Source organism: Amblyomma maculatum, unplaced genomic scaffold, assembly GCF_055883805.1.
Source record: "Amblyomma maculatum isolate TAMU_Amacu unplaced genomic scaffold, ASM5588380v1 scaffold_17, whole genome shotgun sequence".
In the NCBI taxonomy this organism is placed as follows: domain Eukaryota; kingdom Metazoa; phylum Arthropoda; class Arachnida; order Ixodida; family Ixodidae; genus Amblyomma; species Amblyomma maculatum.
In genome coordinates, this window is record NW_028146742.1 from 93,803 (window position 1) to 117,652 (window position 23,850).

General features: G+C 42.0%; 1 protein-coding gene across 1 annotated transcript; it reads right to left on the reverse strand.

The window, feature by feature from the left end:
* Positions 1-4,367: 4,367 nt before the first annotated feature.
* On the reverse strand, positions 4,368-8,071 carry LOC146171875 (serine protease 44-like). The gene is made up of 2 exons (XM_084586268.1): positions 7,930-8,071; positions 4,368-4,632 (listed from the first exon to the last, which is right to left on the reverse strand). The coding sequence occupies exons 1-2, from the start codon at positions 8,032-8,034 to the stop codon at positions 4,438-4,440; spliced, it is 300 nt and encodes a 99-aa protein (XP_084442394.1). The 5' UTR covers positions 8,035-8,071; the 3' UTR covers positions 4,368-4,437.
* Positions 8,072-23,850: the final 15,779 nt, after the last annotated feature.

Below are 23,850 nucleotides of genomic sequence, written 5' to 3' on the forward strand. Positions count from 1 at the left end.
CAATTGTTTGTTCGGATAAGATTGATGAGGGTTCCAAACTATGGCGCTGTACTCGAAAATGGGTCGCAATAATGTATCATAGGCGTTGAGCCTTACATGTGAGGGTACAGCTGATAATTTCCGCCGGATGAATTCACGTTGTCGGTATGCTTTTGTACACATGTTCTCGATATCAGAATCCCAACCCAATTTTTCGGGGATTGTTACTCCTAGGTAGTTAATTTCTTTACTGCGCGTCAAAGTTGATCCTGGTAGCAGAAAAGTTAAGTAAATGGGAATCTTCTTCCTTGTTATGGTAATAAATGATGTTTTGCTGACATTTATTGTCGTACCCCGCGTGTCACACCAAGAGGCAATAATCAGATAAGTGAAGGGGCAATGAGGGTGCTCGTTATAATACATGAAGGAAATAAGCCAACAGTCGGCGAGGCCAAGGAGAGCATTGGGGATTGTACTTTGTCTTTTATTTTTTATATATAAAAATAAAAGACAAAGCACAATCCCCAATGCTCTCCTTAGCCTCGCCGACTGTTGGCTTCTTTCGTTCATGTATTATAACGAGTACCCTCATTGCCCTTCATTTATCTGCTTGTAGCTTACCGGGGCCTCGGTTTTGGCAGTCTTGAAGCCATGGGTAGCGTAAGAGGGTTCTAGCACAGCTTTCGCTCTTGCTCTTGATCACGTTCTACGAGACGCTGGCGGTAACATAGGACGTTCCAAGTCCGCCGCTATGGTTGAGGGTGGCGCTGGTGAACACTCTCAAGGTTCGTATACAGACAACATTATTACCCAAGAAAGTAGCAGGGGGGACAGCGGCCGATGTAGCTCAGTTGGAAGAGCACCGCACGTGATATTCGGAGGTCGTGGGTTCGGTTCCCACAATCGACACGTTGTTTTTTCTTCTACTTTGTGTTTAATTATATTTCCCCTAAACAGATTGTATCACTAATTTATGTGGTTACCAAAGTTTATATAAAAAAAATAAAAAGTAAAAGACATAAAGTACAATCCCCTATGATCTCCTTGGCCTCGCCGACTGTTGGCTTATTTCCACCAAGAGGCATTGTTATTCAATGTTATGTTACGATTGTTTTGGTCATCTTGCGAACGAACAGTAGTATAAACAGCGCACTCATATGCAAACAGCCTTAAAACAACATTCTCAGTTACACAGGAAAAAAATATCATTGCTGTAGATAAGAAAAAGAGTACGCCATAATACGGATCCCTGGGGAACGCCTGAATAAACATCCAATGTGTCTGATTTAGCATTTTTATTTCGACTTATTGCGAACGGCCTGATAGGTAAGCGTCGATCCATGAAATTAGTTTCGAATTAATACCAATTAGACTGGGCTTCTCGATTAACTTACAATGTGGAACAGAACCAAACGTCATTAAAAAATCAATAAACACTGAATATACCTGTAGACCACAGTTGATGGTAGCCGCAAAGTCATGTGTAATTTCAAGTAGTTGAGTAACGATTTATAAACCCTTCCTGAAACCGTACTTGCTTGCATATAAATTTTCGTTGTTTTCTACGTAGGCTATGAGTGCTTTGTTAATTACATGCTCCAATAATTTGCAACAACAGCTAGTTAGTGATATGGGTCTGTACGTGTTTACGAAAAGTTTGTTTCCAATTTTTTTTTTAGTCTGGGCCGCCTTTGCACAGAGCCACTTGGTGGGCAAGGACGCTGTTTCTATTGACAAGAAGATTTTGTAAAGGAGCGGAAACCATTGTTGCGCATATCGTTTTAGAAATGCGTTAGGTAAGCTGTCAGGCCTGGGCGATTTCTTTTCGTCAAGCTTAACAACAAATTAAGAATGCCACACTCCGTTACAACAATGTCAGACATACGCGATTGAAATTCTGCTTGACTGAAATCTGGGGGAGGGACACGAGTGAACACAGAATGAAAATATTCATAAAAAGCGTTCTCTATACAGTATGCGCCATCTGTAACGTCTCCGTCTATTTCCGTTTTCCGTTTGATCGATTGATGCTCTCGGTTTTGTCTAGTAACGGCAGAACGTTTTGGCTCTTGTGTTTTAAAATTGGTCAAAGTTTTGGGAAGGCGTTGTTCCTTGCTGTAGAAATTTCAGCTCTAAGCATTTCAAAAAGTTCCTTTAAAAGAGCCACGTTGGTTTTCTTTTTACGCATTCTTTGTATCTTTCGTTTGAGGTAAATAATGCTGCGTGTATTCCAAGGTGTGTTTCTATTTACTTCTTTTCTTATATTTGGGATGAATTTTTCTTCACAGCGTGCCACTATTCTTTTTAGCTGCAACCATAAGCACGTTTTCAAAGGTCGGCTGCAAGATACCGCCTAGCATTACTTAAATGTATCAATAATGCTGACATCATCTGCCCTGCGATAGAATTTAACAGAGTTGCGGGATATGCGGCAGCTTTGGTTGGCGCTGGAGCGTAAGTTATCAAAGGTGAGTAATACCATTCTATGATCCGAGATTCTCTTATAAATACTGATATTAGGCCTAAGTGTTTTATAAACAAGAGCAAGGTCGAGAATAGAGCTAGCTTGCCGTTGTATACGCGTTGGTTCCTTAACAAGTTGGACCAAGGAAAAACTAAACATAATATTTTAAAGCATTTCACAACTACTGTGCTCATTTCTACCAGTTAGATTTTCCCAGTCAATCCCAGCTAGGTTGAAATCCCCAACTAAGATAAGCTTAGAACGTTTCTTAACTTTACGGTACAGAAAATTGTGGAGTTCAGTAAGATAGTCGACTGACGCGTTCGGCCGTCGGTATATGCCGCCTAATTTCAGTGACGTTTCGTTAATATCTATACTGCACCATACGCTCGCATGATTGGGAATTCCCTCATCTTTTTTAAATGGTAAGCCTTTCTTAATAGCAATAGCAACGCCCCCTTCCAGACTATCACGGTCAAATGGAATGAGAGAATACGAGTTCGGGAGCACTTCTGAATCGTGGATTTCAGGATGTAACCAGGTTTCAGAAATCGCAGTTATATCAAGGCTATATGTCAGCACAATTACTTCCAACGCTGTGGATGTACTGACAATTCTGCTGGCATTGAAACATATTAACGATAGCGGAACTGAATTAGTCTGTCACGATCTAGAATGAAAGTCATCTTCGTTTTCACTCTGACATGTTTTGCGCTTGACAAGCGTGCTCTTGCTTTCAGTACTGTCCTATGCATACAGATCATTGCCTATCTTCAGTTTATCAAATATTAACGACGCCGTATCGCTCCTGTCACGATTTTCTTGACACGATTGCCACAGTTTCCGGCGCGTTTCCCGTACTGCAGGTGAGAAGTCTTCAGGGATAGATATGTTTTTCCCTTTAAATTTGAAGTTTCGAAGAACAAACATTTCAAAAAAAAATCGAAGAAAAGAAGAATTACTGGACGTTCGCGCGTAGTACCTTTTTTGTCAATCCGGTGTATCCTTTCAATAGATTTTATTTCCACTTTAAGAATATCCTTAAAAATGGCACGCCTTACCGTTTTTCTAATACTGCCGTACTTTCGTTCTCATCTTCCCTAAGGCCGTATATGATTAGATTGCTCCCCCGACTTCGGTTTTCCAAGTGTATTTTACTACTCAGGCGAGTAATCTCCTTAGCCATAGTGTGAATTACCTCCTCGCCTTTTGTAACCTTTTCATTACAGAGCTTTAGTGAAGCAATGTTTGTCTCTATTTCCGTAAGCCTTGCTTGAACACTCTAAACGTACTTGTTAGTGGTCCTGTTTGCACATAATTTCGGTGACAGTGATTAAAATCATATCCAGTTTATCTTCATCTTAATTTGCCCGCCCTCGTTTTTGAGAACTTCGTTTTGTGAGATATAGATTGAGACAACTGTGGTTGCAAAGTAACATTGTAAGGTGACCTCAGCAGGCTAGAATATTTGATATAGTGTTTCACTATTAAAGTCTTTAATTACAAATTTCTGCAATGCTTTTCTAAATTGTGCTATATCTTAAAACAGAACATAGATAAAATAAGCTAATTAAATCTACTGTTCTGGCGCATCTAAATTCATTAGGCCTAAATATATTATTTATCCATAATTTTTTCTTTAGCAATATTCAAGGGCCTAAAACAGACCAAATTGACCATAATATTCGGCTGTTCGTCTCATACTGCTTAAAATATGATTTTGTCGTTTATTGGTTTTCTTAGTATGGCACATTTTATATTTCGCCTCAGCTCACGAATTACGTGATCCGATTTTTTCTAAATAAACTGTTATGAGATAAATGTTTGTCTTAACGTGATCCTACACCTTCTCGTTTGCACGGCCCGAACTCCACTCTGAAACATTCTGTAGAAAGAGCACACCGGAAATCATTATTCGCGACAGAAAGAATAATTATGCGGTGCTGATTTGAAACTGACAGGCAATTTTAAAACAGCAAACAGTGTTTTTTGTTTCATTCTGGTGAGCCAATTCTTTTCCAGCAGGCCTGCCTCCTCAGCTCTTTCTTGATCCAAGGCATAAAGTACGACACCCGCATGAACATGCTTGGTACCCCAGGATTTCCGCATCCGAAGCTAGAGGACACAATCCCAATTTGCTCCGAGTGCTTTTCATCCTTGAAACCCGTTAGAGGGCCTCCGGAGTCACCCTGTAAAAAAGGTAGTGCAACCTTTGTCTCAAGGAGTAATTGTGCTTCGGAAACATGTGTATGTTTGTATAATTCTAGGGGGGAATATTACGCATCTTCCGGTGTTAGGTATGGGGAAAAGTAGCATGTACCCTTCAGCCAACACTTTCAAAACTGAATAAATAAAGTGACAATATGATAGCCAAACCTTATTTTATGATGAGGGTTTCAACAATTGTGGTCGTAACCTACTGTACAAAAGTTCTTTTCACAAAGCTGATTCATCAAACACTCTTGTTATTCTGTTTTCAGCTCAAAAGAGTGGTTGAATAATGAGGATATTAAATCGTCACAAGATACAACACCATATCAGGTCAAAAGCTATGAATAATGTTAAAGCCCTGCAGCAAGAGAAAATACGCTCCATGTTTTTATAAAAAACGATTTTCAATGCAGTTCACAGACAGGAGAATTAGTAGAAACTCATTGTCAGCTAATGACGTCTGGTGATGGCAGCCTGGCCAATTTTCAAACTGCCTGCCTTATTGTCTTATAGTAGGAGTTTTATAGAGCAATCAATGCAAGTAGAAGGGACGGGAAAAACACGCTTTTGATATAGGCGTTGTTGGCGCTATAAAACTCCTACATCAAAATTAAGTACCAACTCAACAATATAGAACATTTTAATGCGGCCTTTGTTTTCTCCTTTCCTAAAAAAAGGCAGCCATCGTGATCATGGTAATAACTGTCATTGTCCGTGCACAATGCGGTAAAGAAGAACAATGTATAATGTGTTTTCTTCCAAATGAACAGCCCAGGGGCTAGATTCGTGAGGCATAAAGGCCCCCTACGGATTTCCAGCTTTCGTAACCTCGCATATTATTTTCCACACCCTTGTCATGCTTAGGTGTCACTGGAATGCATTCAGTGCACTAAATACACAGCTTGAAAGCATTGATCCTTTCCTGTATGTTTTTGACAGAGACACTAGATGATGGGAAGTGCAAACAGCTCATCATCATCATCATCAACATCATGATCATCCGGATTAAACCCTGTGCACGGCGAAGGCCTCTCTCATTTTTATCCAATTAATCTGGTTCTGGCTCATTTCGCCTTCTTAACCTTGGCTAGAATGCCAGTAACTTGAGCTATTTTTCTGACCCACTCTTTGCGCTTGCCATTTTGCATTCCGTGGCCCTCTTCCTAGTCCTCAAGTTCAGTAGAACCCCTTTCGTTAACCTCCGTGTTTCAACCCCGTAGGTCAGTACCAGTAGATTGCGACTATTATGCACTTTCCTCTTGAGTGATACTGGTAAGTTGCGTTCGAGTACCTTGCAAATGTGCTCAATTAAATGTTATTCACGAATTATTTCTCTTTCGTGATCTGGATGTCTGGTCAATACCTGTGATAAGCATACATATTCACCTACTACTTCCAATGCTTCGCTTCATAAATTAGACTGCTATTCCTTTAACAGGCTGTTGAGCATTAGTATTCTGCATAATAATCTTTATGCCTACCTTTCTGCTTCTAATGTGGGGATCATTTATCATTATTGGCATTTCGTTTATTGTGTTACTTAATAAGGCAATGTCTACAGCGAATGGCAGATTACTGATATATTCTGCACCGGCCCGCATGCCTGATTGCTGCCACTTTGAATACATTTTACAAGCTGTAAATAGCACTGATGAACTGATGAGATCATGTCTCCTTGCTTAACACCTTTATTACTCGGAATTTTGTCACTTTCCTTATGCAGAACTATGGTTGCTGTGCAGCCACTATAGTGCTATATATATATATATATATATATATATATATATATATATATATCCACTATAATATAGTGCAGCCACTTCAAGTACTTTCACATATGGCTCACCTATACCCTGATCTCGAAATGCCTGCATGACCACTGAGGTGGTTTCCACCGAGTCAAATGCTTTCTCGTTGTCAATGAATGCTATGTATAGGGGCTGTTATATTCCGAGCATTTTTGTATCACCTGGTCCTTACTGTGGATATGACCTATGGCAGAGTACCCTTTTCGAAATCGTGCTTGATCCTTCGATTGATTAAAGTCTAACATTGTTCTAATTCGATTAGTGAACCTTAAACTGAGAAGTAGAGAACTGATACCAAGCTGATTGGTCCATATTCTTTCAAAACCTTAGCGTCCTATTTCTTACGAAGTCAGATAATTTTAGCGTTCTTTCATGATTCCGGCGCTTTCGGTGTCATCAGGCATTGTGCATGTAGGGTGGCCAGTTTTTCTAGCACGTTCTGCCCTCCGTTCCTCAACAAATCTTTAGATACCTGATTCTCCCCAGCTGCTTTCCTTCTTTTCATAGCTTCCAAGGCTTTCTTAACCCCGTTCTTCGTTAAAGGCGAAAAGTCTGATTCCTGCTCATTACTGCCAATTTCATTCTTGTCCTGTCTACTATGGATACTGTACAGGTCCGCATAGAACTCCTCGGCTTACGTGATTATCTTGTCTATGTCAGTGATGACATTGCCAGTGTTATGCCTTAGTGAATACTTCTGAATTTTGCCTATACTTAATTTCCTCTCCGCCGGTTTCAGGCGACTACCGTTCTTTAGAGCATTGTGAATTTTCCCCATGGTATACTTCCTTATATCAGCCAAACAACACACTACACTACAAAAATAATGCAGCATGGCCTTGGTATTTTTTGAAAGCGCGCAAATATTTGATGAGGAATTAAATATATGACATGCTGGCGTAGAATAGTTCTGAAAAATGAGTTTTCTCTAACATTGATAGACCCCCAACCCATGTGCGCTTATAGGTAATTGAAACATACGTCATACAGACTTCAATATTTAGCCTATATTTCAAACAAGTTTGTAGAACAATAATGTAATATCAGATTGCAGTTTCTTTCAGCCGCAACCTATTTCTAAACGACTTCCTCTTTCCTGTGTCCATTTTCTAAATGTGCTCTTTTTTAACCCATATATATTCGGCTATGTTTTAGAGCAGTTTATGCTAGCACGTTCAGCTGATGTTTGAAAACAGTGATTAACGAAGTATTGGTGATGTGGAACCATTACTGAGGTTTCTGCCAGTGAGGAGGCAACAATATCATTTTTTAGCAATCCTACTTTTCTGCTTGTTTATTAGACACACCATGTGATGTTCCAATCACAATTTGATATTTATTGAGAATCATTCCCATGAAGGCTACAAATAGACAGCTTCAAATTGGTGAAATGGATTTACATCTAGTCCCCTGAATCGTACGTGCAATGTAGAACCCGTCGCGAGCATCAACGTAGGTGCTCCCTACCTTGCAGAAGTCTCCATAGCGAGTGTCACCACAGACCAGCGACTCGATGTTGACAAATCTTTTCTTCGTCCTATTTAGAAATCTCTGGCAGGCTTCTTGCGGCATTAAAGTAATATGGGCACGCAAAAGTTCAGGCGACGAAGGGCCCGCTTTAAAAGAGATTGGAACGAATATGACAAATTAACCTTAATCTCAGCATTCTATAAGGGGCGGACATTCTCGCTGATAGACTTCAGCGAACTGACCTTTTGGAACAATATTTACGAATAAGCGCAAATGAATGAGACTGCGAACGTTTCACTATATCCAAAGCCTGACGAATCAATTCGTCATGGACATGGTAAATAAATAGTGATATAAAGTTAGTTAGTTATATTGGGTTTTATAGCGCAAAAGAAACCAAGGCTATGCTGCGCCAAACACAGCTTTAAAAACTGATGATATAGATTGATAACGTTTTATCTTGACTGTTATAGTTTCTTTAAAATGCTGGCATTATTGAGGAAGATAAAAATCTTTGCTCAATCAAGTAGTGCTTGTTCACCTAAAATGAGCATGGCGTGTAGTGGAATGTGTTCTTTATAAAACAATGTAAAATGCTTTTCTTCTTAGATATTCTAGTCCTGAGCAGGCAATTAGGATGCGGTTAACTGTGAATTCATCACTGCATCTTTTGCAATGTGGCTTGTATAGTTTTGTTAGCAAGAAATTGTTTATGAGATGAGTGTGTCCGATCCGTAAGCGACGTATAATTACTTCCTTAAAACGTTCCTGGTGTCTACTTCCATTCTGCTAAGAAGGGCTTTATGGTATACAATGTATTGTAATATTGATCTCTGCATGCAGTCGGCCATCTATCTCTAAATGTTTTATGTCATGACTTAAACCAATCCCTGCGCGGCACGCTCACTTGTTTTGTTTCGCCGCATCGGGATTCCGCAGCACATGCATCAGCTGTTTCAATACCATCAATCCAAATATGGCTGGTGACAAAGCAGAACAGAATGTTCATGAGATGTGATTTTAACTATATAATGAATGATGTTTCATAACAAAGATTCCTGAGCATTTTTTGCTTTTATGGCTGTGAGCAGGCTCTAATCACCAGTGTAGATGCCGCTGTTTTTTATTTTCTCTTTGACTATCTGTTCTACTGCATCCGATACAGCGTAACACTCGGCCGTGAAAACTGAGGCACACTTTGGCAAACGTATCATTTTTTTTCTCCTGAAATACTGTCATTCCTATTTGTGTTTTTATTTTTGAGCCATCTGTTAAAAATTCAGCGTAGGTATGAGATTTTTCTTGGAGTGCGAAAAATTCTTGTAGTATGTACACATGTCGTGTATGTTTTTTGTGTAAATGCGTTATTAAGACGTCCCAAGGTCAGGGAGGTCGCACCATGGTGGCAGGGGGTCTTTTCTTAAAGCAGTGTTAGGGAGAGAGCTCAGTTCTGCTAACACTTTGCATTTTTCCTAAAACGCAATACCAAGGGCGTGATAAAATGAGGTTTGTTGCAGAATAATGTGTTAGATGGGCATTTAATTGCAAGGGAGTAGCAGAGATGCTTAGGGAGAGAACAAATATTTAAGGACGTATGTGCTCATCAGTGCAGTTCTGCGCTGCTCTAGACATGGCTCATTTAAACCTACATGGAGACTAGGTACAGGAGGTGTTCTGTACGCTCCAGATGGTAAACGCAGACCAAGATTATGAACAAGATCGAGTCGTTTCAGATAGGATGACATTGCTGAGCCGCACACTATGCACCCATAGTCTAATTTAAACGCACTAGAGAGCGATAGATCTGTAGAAGGCATGTTCGATCAGAGCCCCAGCGTTTTTTTAGAGAATGTTTAAGACATTAAGCGCTTGGGCAGATTTCTTTTTTAAGTTAGTTATATGCGGAAAGTGTGCGTTCCTTATAAAAAGTGACGCCTAAAAATTTGTGTTCTTGTTTAACAGGTAGTGCAGTTTGGTTCAGGTGCAAATTAAGTTCTTTTTGTAAGCCTAGTTTTAGTGAGAACAGAACGGCTACTGTTTTCTGTGAGAACTTGAATCCATTTTTCTCTGGTCAAGCAGAGAGCTTAATAATGGTTACCTGTATTTGTCGTTCACAGGTTGATACGCTGGCGGAAATACATGCTATTTGAAGGTCATCTGGGTAAACGAATACATTATAGATTTAGGGATCACTTTCGCTAGATAATTCATTTTAGTGCGAAAAGTGTTGGCCATAAATTCATCCCTGGGGCATGCCGTTTTCTTAGATGAATGTCATGGCATAAGTTGCGCCTAGATGGACACTGAATGTACGGTTAGCTAGGAAGGTGCTCGAACAGTTTAGCATCCTACCGTGGATACCTAGGCCTGCTAGGTCACGGAGTATACCAAACTTCCACGTGGTATCGTAGGCCTTCTCCAGGTCTAAGAAAAACCCGACACACTGCGGCCTATGGATGAACGCCTCCCGGATTGTGTTTTCTTAGCGGACAAAATGATCACTTGTTTATCACGTTTTTCTAAAACCACTCTGATGTATATCCAGAAGTTGACGGGTTTCAATAATAAATGTTAGCCTCATATTTACGATGCTTTCAAATAACTTTTAAATACAGCTGGTAAGGGCTATTAGTTTGTAACTGCTTGGACTTGAATATGGTTTTTCCGGGTTCCACTATCACGGCTATCACGGCTTCTTTCCATGTTTCTGGTATTTTTCCAGTTACCCAAGTTTTGTTTAAAAAAATTAACAGGGCTTTTACGGCCACTTCAGAGAGATGAGCGCGCATTTCGTAATGGATGTTATCGGGACCTGGTGCAGTTTTTGCAGCACTCTATTTCCTGCATTGTAAAACGCTGGTTGTAATCATCATGTGCGCCTTCTTTAGAAGGTAGTTCTTTTTTTTTCTAGTTATTATTTTGTGTCTTTAGAATGTGTGAGTATAATTAGATGAACTTGAAACTTAAAAAAAATGTTTACCCATTATGTTGGCCTGTTCTTCTGATGATGTCTGTGTACCGGGTGCTGTCAACTTTGGAAATGTGCATAGAGTATAATTACTACTGAATTTATCAACTTTTTCCCACTTGTTATTTCAGGATATGAAACTCTTTATGGATGAGACATATTCTTGCCACGATTCATTTCTACTTTCCTCCGATTGTACCTTGTCCTGGGCTTTGCTTTCTTAAAGCCTAATAAGGTTTCTTCCGTGGGGTGCCTGCGGAGAGCGCCCCAGTCGGAAGCAGCCTATACTGTTTCTTTGCTAATGCGCAGTCTTGTGTCCACCATAGTTTGTGTCTTCTTTGTACAAGTCCTTATGTTTGAGGCATAGCTATTGCTGAAGGTGATATTATGCATGCAGTAAATTTCTCACTGATTTAATCTACCCTGAGTTCTTCAGAATACCCTTTGTCTAATGTAGCTTTTTCTCTAAATAGCGATCAGTCAATGAGATGTATTTTCCAATGCCGTGGTCGTGGGGGGATGACAGGTGTAGATGATAACTTTAAAACTGTCGGTAAGCGATCGCTTTCCCGGGGGTTATAAAACATCCCAATAAAATAATTAAAAACTGATGGAGATGCGAAGGCTAAATTAAAGCAGCTCATTTTACCAGAGCTGGGGCTGCAATACGTATGCTTCCCGGGGTTTAAAAGGCGTATATTATTTCAAAGTTTAAAATCTTCTATGATCTTTCCTCTAGTGTCAGTATGCTCACTCCCCCAGAAATGGGAGTGCCCATTTAAATCGCCAACAATCACGAATAGTTGCGACGACTGCTCAGCCAAGTCTGATGGTATGCACAGAGAATATATTGTTATCGTTTTGTGGCAAATGATGGTTACGGCCACTGATTCGAGGTTTGATTTGAGTGGTATTTTTCTGGCACGCACGTCGGATTGTATTATTTTCGCGATACCTCCTGACAGCGTAGCAGCATGCACTGGATCTTTTCGGAAAGTTTTGAACTTTTTCAAAGAATTTGTGTGCTGAGGCCCAGGGTTTGTTTCTTGAAGGCACACCCTTATGGGTGTCATGGTTGTGAGTATATCTGTAATATCTGCGTAACTTCTAAAAAAAATAGTGATATAAAAGTAGCACGTGAAACTAAATAGAGCGCGACTGGTATCCGTCTTCCGCACAGTGTTCGCATTTTGTTCTTCGCATTCAGTTATCCCCTACGTCTCTAGATTATATCGCCATCTGCACATACAACGTCTACAACACAAAAATGATGGCTGAAGAAATTGTGTTCTGGACAACTTTGTTTTTGTTTTATTGCTCATGTCCAGGGACTGCCGATTGTTTCATTGTATCGAATTAATGATGAATTTATCAGTCAGGCACATGTTACATAACAAGAGTTAAAAAGTTTGTACGGGTAAATGAATAGACCACTTTGTTGTTTTTTATTGCTGGGATCCAATGACTCCAGGCCGCGTCTACTTAGATAGGCTGATAACTATCCTCCTTCTTTTGGAGATTAAAGATTTACCACCATAACTGTAATCGATCTCTATAGTAATAAGCTATTTTTATTCAGGCATGTACTGCGAACTACAATAGGGCACTATGAAAATATATTTCTTGTGCTTATTTGTATCACTTATTTCGCTGCCTGCCATTACTATATGTAGCATATAAACCGTCCTTCACCTTGAGTCTGTCATCGAAATTTTGTACCCTGAGGCCTCTGGGGAAGGCACGAAGAGCAAAACGAAATTTACACTTTTCTCACTATGTGAATTACAACGAGCTTTTCTTTTTTATATTTGCTTGCGCTGAATAACTTAAAGAGTTCATCTGTTCTGTACGTTTTCGCGCCATGCACAAGGAGGACGATCGACACAAAAGCTGCCACTATCGTTCCATCATGTTGCACATGGTTCTCGCGAGAATACAGCAAATTCTACATTTATCGTTATAAATGACGGCGCTGCTTAACAATCAAATGTTTGGTTACGTAGTGCCAGCGATATACGAAATTTTTTCGAGGACCATGTGCGACGTTAAAGGTAAGAGGTCGAATGTGACTGATGTTGCATGGTTGCTGTTTCTAATACTTACGAATGGCATCTCATTCATCCTTTAAACAATAACACTAACATTAGCACCACGCACCGAAGTTTAAAAAGAAACAAATTCTCTTAAGCATTGCATGTTTAATTTAGCTATCAGCTTTAATATCATTGAAGTGTCATAGCGTAATTTACAGCTTTTTAAAGAATTTTCGCCGTGCGCCACAAAATGAGGATACCGTCAAAACATAAGTCACCGAAGTAGTGGGTGGTTATAAATTATATTTTGCATTGACTCCATCTATCATGTATAAAGTAAAGCTGCACCTAAAGTGTTTCCGGTCGGTGTGTTTCGTACTCCCAGTATGATATGAGCGCAGAACAGTCAGGGAAAATCCTTGTTTGGAAAAAAGAACGGGTGCATAACGGACAACTTCGTTCACTGAACCTGTGAATCGAGTTGGTTAATTTCATTTTGCTCTATAACCTGTCGCCGATTTTCTTTGGCTCTGAAATTCATTTCAAGGCAATTTGGAATTACGCGTCTACGATGTTCATGTCACAAAGCCTCTTATGCGCGAGTTGCTTACGTGCTGTGTGCGACAGTTGAATGAGTGTCATGTTGCATCATCGCGCTTCACACTTCGATTTATTTCCGTTTATGCCATGTACACTTGCAGGAGTCTATCATTCATGGCGGCTATCAGCGCGTGACAGCTTGGTTAAGCTGTTTCATTTTAAGTAACAAAACAGACTTTGTTCACTTTTTATCATGCTTCTCTGTGGGATCCTTGCTATAGTTTTGCGGTGATATTTCACCTTAGATGTGATAAAGAACATGGTTGATTTGTTACATCTGCTTTGTTGTTTAATTCACCTATTACGTAGCTATCGGGCCTTAATTTGAAGAAGTCCATGATTTCTATTACGTTAGGCCACATGTTTCACGATTCTTACAGGCAGCTGAATTCTCTTTGACCTTCTCGTCGTAAGCTGTTTTTCTGTCGCGGATATAAAGGTACACTGCACGACAAGAATTTGTGATTAACCCATACGATAATATTAAAGAAACCACAAGCATTTTAGGATGCTATATTATAGCTACGATAGACTTCGGCGGCCGCATTATTTAGAGGTATTCGTAAGTTAAGGCGCGCGCTAGGAAAAAGCAAGAAGCTCGTAATTTTTGACATATGTTTTCAAACTGATTTGGGCGGTGTCTAAAAATTTCTTTTTGACAAATTTGTTCCGGCCAAGAACCCATACGCAGTGCATTTTTCGTACAAGGGTGGTCTGTCCAACTTGTGTTTTTAAATTGTCTGATCTGCAGGGTCAGAGGTCCATAATTGACATGACTTTTCGGGTTTGAGCTCCATAGCCGAACTGTCTCTCCGATTTAAGCGATATACCGTGTGCCAAAATCAAACAATTTATTATGTATTCATGATGGCTCATACCGATATTAGATTGATTCCGCAAGCTCGTTTCAATAAAAACCGGTTTGACACGATACGGAATTCTTAAAATGGAGGATATGTTTACGAAAGTTCAGGATATATATGCAATGCTTATCCTTCCATTCCCTGGCTGGCTGTTGGGACGGGTGCTTCCTTGACGCTACTGCTATGTATATTTTGAAGGATATTAACTAGCAGGAGTGCTGAAGTGCGTAGTGCAACTTTGAAAAGCGACATTATTCGTACGATTCTTCCTGGTTTCTCTACAACAACTTTCCAGAATGCTGCCAGACAAAATGTATTCCAGCGAATAAAAAGTACATAACCCCTAGACTTCTTTAACCACTCTAGCTGCGTACTATTTTTACAGTGACAGACTGCATAATAGCAATCTGCGGATACATGTGTGACTCCAACTTAATTTTAATTTGCGACACTGGCAGACTATTTACCAGCTGCGGAGAAACAAAGAATTCTATATTTAGCTGTAAATAGGACTAGGTAGTGCGCACTGCATGCGAAAGAATACAACCAAACAGTATCAATATTTCCTTGCCATTTTATAACTTGCTTTTTGGTAAGGTTATATTTCACAATTAAACAAGCACTAGGAATATCTCTAGACTTGGTTTCGAGCTTTTAGCTCCTTAAGCATTAAGCGTGAAGCTCGCATTCCAACTTACATGCCCATATTGATGCACGACTGTACATTATACCTGCTACACTTTATTGGGCACGAGAGACAAGCACCACCCAGTGTGTGTGACTGACTTTGTAATACTTCCTCGTTATCGGGATCACACTATTGCCACATAATAGAACAAAGGTTCTGGCATATATTCAGTGGCTGTTCTTTTCTTGCGTTGAGAATGTGTTAATAGCCGGCCCATTATTTTCATGGCACGAAATACTTTCATAGTCAGCTGCAACTTCATAAATGCCATTATTCAAAACCTTGAACCAACGTTTCGGATAAGGATTCGTCTTTCGAGTTTGTCATTTGAAAATTTACTAGCGCTATCAAGTTAAACATTCCTAACTGCGTTTGAAGCGTTCATGAAATTTATTTTATATACTACGCTAGTAACGTAAAAGCCAGCAGTCTCGCAAAACTATTGCTTAACATGCGCTAGAAGACTGAACTGTTTGGTAATGGTAACCATCTATGCATGAAAAGTTATTGCTGTAAGAACATTCATTTAGCGAGGAATTCCACTACTTATATATAATATCCTTTCTATAAATATGGAACGCATAACCTCCGCTGTACTTACATTGGGACGTTCTCCCCCATCCACCAATCAGATAGAATTGGCTGATGTAAGTTCTATTTCTTGTAGGTAAGCACACTGGAAGGAACCACCTTTGGAACATTATTTTTTCGTTGACCTGCATGCGACACTTCGTAAGGTCACGCCGATTTTAACACAGGGAAATAAGTAATAGTTGTACCCATGAAAGAAAATAATAATAAAGAGGAAATTATGCATCTTTCTCTAACATCTAAATGCTGCAAGTGTATGCCGATTGCTTTAGTGGTTATCTCATTCTATGCTCAAAGGAAATGTACTTAATTACAAAAGAGACACATTAGGTGAAATGTACACTGAGCTGCTCATCTGGAACAATAATAACAGCTTGAAAATCCCATAGGTGTTTGGTGACAAGAATGAAATTCCTATTTCCTATCGGCGAGACAAACGATTCATCGAACCTAGACTACGAGAACATGCAAAATATTAAGAAACTGTACACCGCGAAATCATGTTACTATGCACTGCACTGAGTATAAAGACTGCTGTAGCGCATATACAGCATCATTGCCAGATAAAGAAATGAAACCTCGAGGCTCATCTCTGAGGCTTCCATCATAGGAAGGCCACGAGACACCAGCATCAACAGCCCTTCGAATACTTCATTCCCTAAGGAGCATGAGTGTTTACATGAGTGACTTTAGACTATTCCAAGTTGTAATGTGGTTGTTCACTTTCCTTTTTGTGTTTCTCTCGTGTTCATATTCGTCATCATCATCATTTATTATTTTCTTAAGGATCCCTATCAGGGACATTACATAAGGCGGAAGCCAAAGGTGAGAAAGGGCCATATAATACCATAAAACCAAAGGAAACGAATACAAAAAATGCCATATTGGATTCCTTTATATTCCTTTTGTATGCTGCCAGGCATGTAGTCATTTGTTTGCTAGTGAGCGCATGTGTCTGTCCTTCACGCGTCCAGTCTTGATTAGGGCGGTTTTGGTCGACTCTTATACACAATCCCCCTTCATGGATCACTACCTTGTCGTGGCGGAGGGGCTTGCGAAACTCGATGAAGTCTTGAGCTCTGCTGTGTAGGGCCACCCAAGATAGACAGGTCACGGCCGAGAGGTCTGAAAAAATGTGATTCACTGGAGAAGGTAATGGCAACCCACTCCAGTATTTCCTGCCAAGAAAACCCTATGGACAGTCCCAATACCATTAATGATATGGAGCCGGAAGATGAGCCCCCCAGGTTGGAAGCCATCCCACATGTTACTGGGGATGAACAAAGGGCGATTCCTAGTAGCTCCAGGACGAATGAAGCGGCTGGGCTAATGCCAAAAGGACGCTCAGTTGTGGATGTGTCAGGAAGCGACCGGAAAGTCCGATGTTGCAAGGAGATATGTCACATAGCAACATGGAATGTAAGATCTATGACGCATGGGTAACCTGGATGTCGTCAAGCGAGAAAGGGACAGATTGAACATTCTAATCTACCTAATATACCTGATACCTAATATCTTAGGTATCAGCGAGCTCAAGTGGACCGGAATGGCAGAATTTAACTCCGGCGGCCATTATGTCTTTTATTGTGGGCACGAATCCAAGTGAAGGAATGGGGTCGCTCTCACAGTAAACAGGAGAATGGGCAAAGCAGTGCTAGGGTACAACCCCAAAAACGACCGAATGATTTCACTTCGGATCCAAGATACCCTTTCAACATAACAGTTATCCTAGTCTATGCACCAATCACCACTGCTGAAGAAGCGGACGTTCAGATTTTATGCGGACCTGCAATGCCTTTCAGACCGCACTCCATCATCAGACGTCCTTTTTCTCATATGAGACTGGAATACTAAGGTGGGGAGTGAAGAAATATCCGTAATTACAGGCATGTTCGGTCTTGGTGAGCCCAATGAAGCTGGGAAGAGGCTAGTAGAGTTTTGTCAAAAAAACAACTTGACCATAGCGAATACTCAATTTCAACAGTAGAAGAGGCGCCTGTACACGTGGACTTCACCGGATGGTCTATACAGGAATCAGGTCGATTATATTCTTTGCCAGCAGAGATGGAGAAGCGCTATACAAGAAGTAAAAACAACGCCTGGGGCCGATTGTGGCACCGGTCATCAGCTTTTTGTTGCTAAATTTAAGCTTCAATTCAGGAAAATGCAGAAAACTTGAAGGCCTTTCAGGTATGATCTGGATCAAATTCCATCAGAATATGCTGTGGAAGTGAGGAATCGATTTCAAGAATTAGATCTAGGAGACAGAGAGCCTGAAGAGATGTGGACTGATGTTCGTGATATAACACAAGAAGTTGCTACTAAGGTAGTTCCAAAGCAAAAGAAATGCAAGAATGCAAACTGGTTATCCGAAGAGGCTTTGCAAATAGCTGAGCAAAGGAGGATGGCAAAAGTTAAGAGGGAAAGAGAAAGATACAAGATTCTCAATGCAGATTTTCAGAAAATAGCAGGGAGAGTTAAGAATGCCTTCCTGAACATACAGTGCCAAGCAGTTGAGGACAACAGCCAATTAAGGAACACAAGAGCTCTGTATAAGACAATCAAAGATATCAAAGGAAGCTTCTGTGCTAAGCTGGGCGCGATAAAGGACAAACGAGGCAAGGACCTCTCTGAAGCCTCAGAGATAAAGAAGAGGTGACAGGAATACACAGAAGAACTGTACAAGAAGGACCCGAATGTGCAAACCCAACATAAGACGGTTGTGATTACTGATCTCGAGCCGGCATCCTGAAGAGTGAAGTTGAATGGGCCTTAGCCAGCCTTGCTAAGAACAAAGCTAGCGGAATTGGTGGCATTTCAACTGAGTTGCTTCAAAACCTCAACCATGACGCTGTTAACATTCTGCATTCTTCTGCTGTTAACAGAATGTTAAGAGTCAGAAGATTTGGACAACCCTGGAGAGGCCACAAGATTGGAGGTCAGTTTACATCCCCATTTCAAAGAAAGGCAGTGCCAAAGACTGTTTCAACTATCACAAGATCGCGCTTATTTCGCATGCTAGCAAGGTGATGTTGAAAATCCTCCAAGGTAAGCTTCAGCAGTATGTGTATCGGGAGCTTCCGGACGTGCAAGCTGGGTTTCGCAAGGGCAGAGGAACTAGAGACCAAATTGCCAACCTTCGCTAGATCATGGAAAAAGCACGAGAGGTCCAGAAACCCATCTACTTCTGCTTTATTGATTATGCGAAAGCGTTTGAATGTGTAGATCACATCAGATTGTGGAAAGCTCTTCTAGAGATGGGAGTTCCAATTCACCTGTATGAAGGGCGAGAGTTCCTGTATGAAGGGCAGGAGGCCACAGTCACAACTGGGTATGGTCTTACTGATTGGTTTCCGATTGAGAAAGGAGTGAGGCAAGGCTGCACACTGTCGTCCTGCCTATTTAACCTATATGCAGAGTGCATCATGAGGAAGGCCTTTCTGGACGAGTCCTCAGCTGGAGTGAAGATTGTTGGAAAACGTATCAACAACCTCAGATATGCGGATGATACCACTTTAATGGCAGAAAGTGAAGTGGAACTCGAGAGACTTCTGATGCGCGTACAAGAAGAGAGTGAGAAGTTTGGGCTTAAACTGAATATTAAAAAGACAAAGATCATGACGTCTTGGCCTATCAAGTCCTGGAGCATCAATGGACAAGAAGTGGAAGCTGTGACAGATTTCCTCTTCTTGTGCTCCAAGGTTACCTCGGAAGGAGACTGCAGCCATGAAATTAGGAGACGCCTGTTTCTGGGAAAGAGAGCAATGGTTAGCCTTGACCGCCTAGTAAAGAGCAGAGACATTAGTCTGCCAACCAAGATCCGTATAACTCGGGCTATGGTCTTTCCAGTTGTGATGTATGGATGCGAGAGCTGGACTGTGAAAAATGCTGACCGCCGAAGAATTGATGCGTTTGAATTGTGGTGCTGGCGAAGACTCTTGAGAGTTCCTTGGACTGCCAAAAGATCAAATCAGTCAATATTGTCGACCATAAACCCTGACTGCTCATTGAAGGGTCAAATTCTAGAGCTAAAGCTCAGCTACTTTGGTCATCTGATGAGAAGAGAGGAGTCGCTGGAGAAAGATTTGATGTTGGGAAAGGTTGAGGGTTACCGGAGAAGGGGTAGGCAGCGAGCGCGATGGTTAGATGGCATCCTCGAGGCGCTGCAGATGAAATTATGTGATGTTAGGAAGATAGTGAGAGACCGGAAAGCGTGGCGTGACATGGTCCATAGGGTCACGAAGAGTCGGACACGACTGAACGGCTGATCTGAACTATACAGAATCAGTGCGCGACAATAACAAAAACACTAAAGACATAGTCAACGATTATTCTTCCTTACCAGCATGGGTAGGTATAAAACACGAACTTCTACCTCCGTTTTTAACAGCAGCAACCGCCGCCAGAAAGGAAATCTGTGGTTTCTTGCGAATACAAAAGTTGTCTTTGATGGTGAGTTACCTAATACCAGAAACACCACGACAGGGCGCGTGTTTCCCAGACTGCAATTCAGGGAAGCGCCGCTTGCACCAACCGAAAATTCAACTACTGCCACTTCATATCCCCTACTTTTGGAGGCATGACAACAGACTCCTTCTCACACTGCTCATGGTACGTGATTGTTTTATCGCTTTCCAGCAACCTCATGCTACATCGCCATTCGCACGCGCGAAGAGACTGTAATGTCGGCTCTAGTGGGCGTGATACATACATATCATGCATAGAAAAGAACAGTAAATTTATCTACTATCGTCAACTAGGGGCTATTCCTGACTGCATGGCGAGACAAATAACTATTTGGACCGCCGTTCCACCGAACACTGATGAAGTGCTACTGCGGCAGAGTCAGATTACAGCGGCGGAAAGGCTCCTGAAAGCCTAGTGCGTTGTGTAAAATACAAAGCAGCGCTAAACAAAGATGCATACATTGAAGTCAGAGATGGGAGGACAAGCGCGGAGCTACAAATCAATGTTACATTTATTACAGGTACAACATTCATTGATAAGCTCACAGAAAAGATAGACGGCTATCAGAAATGGATGTGATGCCTCTCCAAGGACCAACTCACCATCCCTTTTTTTGACTACAAGCATAAACATGAGGCCACTGCAACAACCGACTCATTTTTGAATGCGAGCACCTAGATGTGGATAAGATTATCAGACTGTCAATTATAAATCATGTCATGTAAGCATGATTTATCAAAAACAGAGTCAGCTTGTCCTGACAACAGAGTGCTGACGAAATTGAACCATCCGGCAAACTACTTGCGGGATATAAAGCTTCTAAACCAAAGGTTAGGCGATAGCAGCCGGCAGCTCTCTGGGAGGTGGGGTGTTACATCGAACACCACCAGTGATCCGCTGAAAACATCAAAATGCGCTGGCGTTCTATGCAGAACGCACTCTCATGACCGGAGCATGTGATGCCGCAACACGCTTTCCCGCTCCACTCGATGTAGCTGTGATATCACAGAAAGCGCGCTGAGGAGTGAAGTGTCTAGGAGGCTTTGGGACACCTTCTTCTTTTTCACATGCAGTGTCTCTTTAATCCTTTTCGCAACCCGGCGACGGCGGTCGAGTGCTCATCTGTTTTTGTCTTCCGCTGAGGCGAGCGCATGCACAGTGCGGGAACTATCCTCGTCGTCCTCGCCGCGGAGTCCTATCTGCTTGGATACCGCGGCCACCCTCCCCCTTGCTGCTGTATGCTTAGCGAACGTGGCTACCCGTTGAACCCCTCTCCACAGCAGCAGGCGCGCGCTCGCAAGGTCTTGTCACATGGCGATACACGGCTCTACCTAGCAGAGTGAACCTCTCACTTCGAAACCGCCATTCACCCGTTGTACTCCAGTCAGCAGATAGTGTTCGAACTAGTCTGCTACCTCAGCATGTTTTAAAGGTAGCAGAATAGAATTAGAAGGAACCTTACTGTCACCTGCAGTGACTATATTTAATTGTGAGGCGGTTTTACACCTCTGGGAAACGTTCTATATTTGTCACAAGCTTGCTAAGAGCTGTGTAGAAGACGCGTGCGCATGGTGGGGAGTGTAATGACCGTGCATGGTCCGCACTTGCGCGCTCTATTGTTCGCCTGTGGGCATGGATATGTGCTGTGGATATGTTCTGTTGGTGCAAGGGCTCTAATTGAGCTTGTTTCCATGAATCTTTTTGTGTGAGCCTGCTTTGCTTTGTCGAGACCCTGCAAATGCCAAATTGGCCCTGTCAAGGGAACGTCAAGAAAAATACAAAGAAATGTCGCCCTGTGAGAAATAGTCGGATGTGCTTTTGTTCAACTGTTCACCCTTCCCGTCGAGAAGCGCTATTGTCAAGTGAGGAATGCCTATTGTCCAATGGAGACGACAGAGTGACACGTCCGCTGACGTACAGGACAAGACAGGAGCATGACGAATACGGCCATTAGAGGAATTCCCGGAAATGCAGGAAAGATTTCGAATTGCCGGAAAGGGACAATGCTGGGAGCAGTATGCGGCGCGCACGTGCACTTGGGTTTCTGAGAAGGAAATCCACTTGCCGGAAGCACCATATCGAATCGTTGCAGAAGAATAGAAATGTACCTCCTCGCCGTTCCCAAGCTCTACCCGCCAACAAGTGACCACGCCCAACGAAACCATACCGGACCAGTCAGTGCATCAGACCATCAGTGCAGTGATGTGTTCGATTGGATGCCGATACCTGAGGGGCGTGCCCTGGAACTGGTTGGTCAGCTACTTCAGAGAGGGGCTGGACATAGGGGGTTTTAACGACGTTGCAGAGCACGAAATGACGCTCTGAGCCCTGGGTAAACGGCTCATCCAGACGCTTCTCGCTATGAACTCTTTACGCTTGCCATTTTGCTGGTATACCTTTTTTTCATGTAAATAAGTTTTCTCAAAGTGCCATTAAACCTGCTTGTATATATTTTACCAACTTTAAAGATTCAATCCTTCTTCAACCCGGAGTCTCTGCACGCTACCAAGTGAAGGCCGGATCGACTTAGCTCCAGCGTCACGACAACTGGTGACAGCGGTGGGATCTCAATCTAAAAGCCACAACATCTGGTGATCGGAGGTGGCATCTGAAGCTACAAGCCACAACATCTGGTGATCGGAGGTGGCATCTCAAGCAACAAGCAGGAGCAACAATCGGCCAACAAGAAAGCAGCTCGGAACATCGATCGCATGTGTGGGTGAGTGCTTGGCTTTTCTTCTGATGTGGACCAGGTTCTAGAACAGGGTTAGATTTTAGAACTGGTAAAGAGTGTTGAAACGCCTTTAGGTTTGGTAGTTTGCACAGTTGTTTTGGAAGTAGCCGACACTCGGAGCGATCAATGACCTACAAAAGCTGCAGAAACCGGAACTGTTGCTATTGTGTGAGGAATTGGGAATTCATACAAGTGGTTTGGCACGAAAACCCTTGATTATAAAGGCAATCACTGATTTGGGAACCGATGATGAGGAGCTCAGTGAAGCATGGAACCTCATCGGACAAAAAAAGAAGGAGCAACGCAGACAGCAGAAAGAGCGGGAAAAAGAGGAAAATAGGCGTGAGCGTGAACTTGAGAGGGAAAAAGAGGAAAAGAGGCATGAAATTGAGAGAGAAGCAAAAAGGCTGGAGCAAGAAATTGAGCTCCGGAAATTATAACTAGAGTGGAGCAAGAGGTCGGGCAATTGTTCCCAGCTAGCGGTACCTCTTCTCAACAAGGAGGCAGATTTCAAGATGTCAAAGTACATGCAGCCGTATGTGATATCAGGGGATATCGGTCTGTATCTGGCTAACTTTGAGCGAACCTGCGAAAAACTGTCCTTCCAGCGAGACACTTGGTCTCAGAGATTATTGACGGTTCTGCCCTGCGAGGCAGCGGAGGTTGTCGCGCGGCTAAGCAAGGAGGACGCGGACAACTACGAGAAGGTCAAAGCTTGCCTTCTGAGTAAGTATAGGCTTAGCGCCGAGGCGTTCAGACAACGTTTTCGGAACGCTACTAAGTCCAGGGACGAGAGTTACCCTGAATTCCTGTACAATTTAAGAGTCAATTTGGGCTAGTGGCTAAAGAGCACAGATTCCTACAGTGATAGGGACGCTGTAGTCGAGCGAATTCTTTTGGAGCAGTTTTATAACTACCTCCCAGAAAAAGAAAGAAATTGGTTACAGGACCGAGGCGACATTAAGTCGGCAACT

Excerpts from the sequence above, each read along its gene's own strand:
- LOC146171875 (XM_084586268.1), bottom strand. The coding sequence starts at position 8,034 with ATGCCGCAAGAAGCCTGCCAGAGATTTCTAAATAGGACGAAGAAAAGA. Across the intron at positions 4,633-7,929 it reads GCTATGGAGACTTCTGCAAG|GGTGACTCCGGAGGCCCTCT; the intron begins GTAGGGAGCACC and ends CCTTTTTTACAG.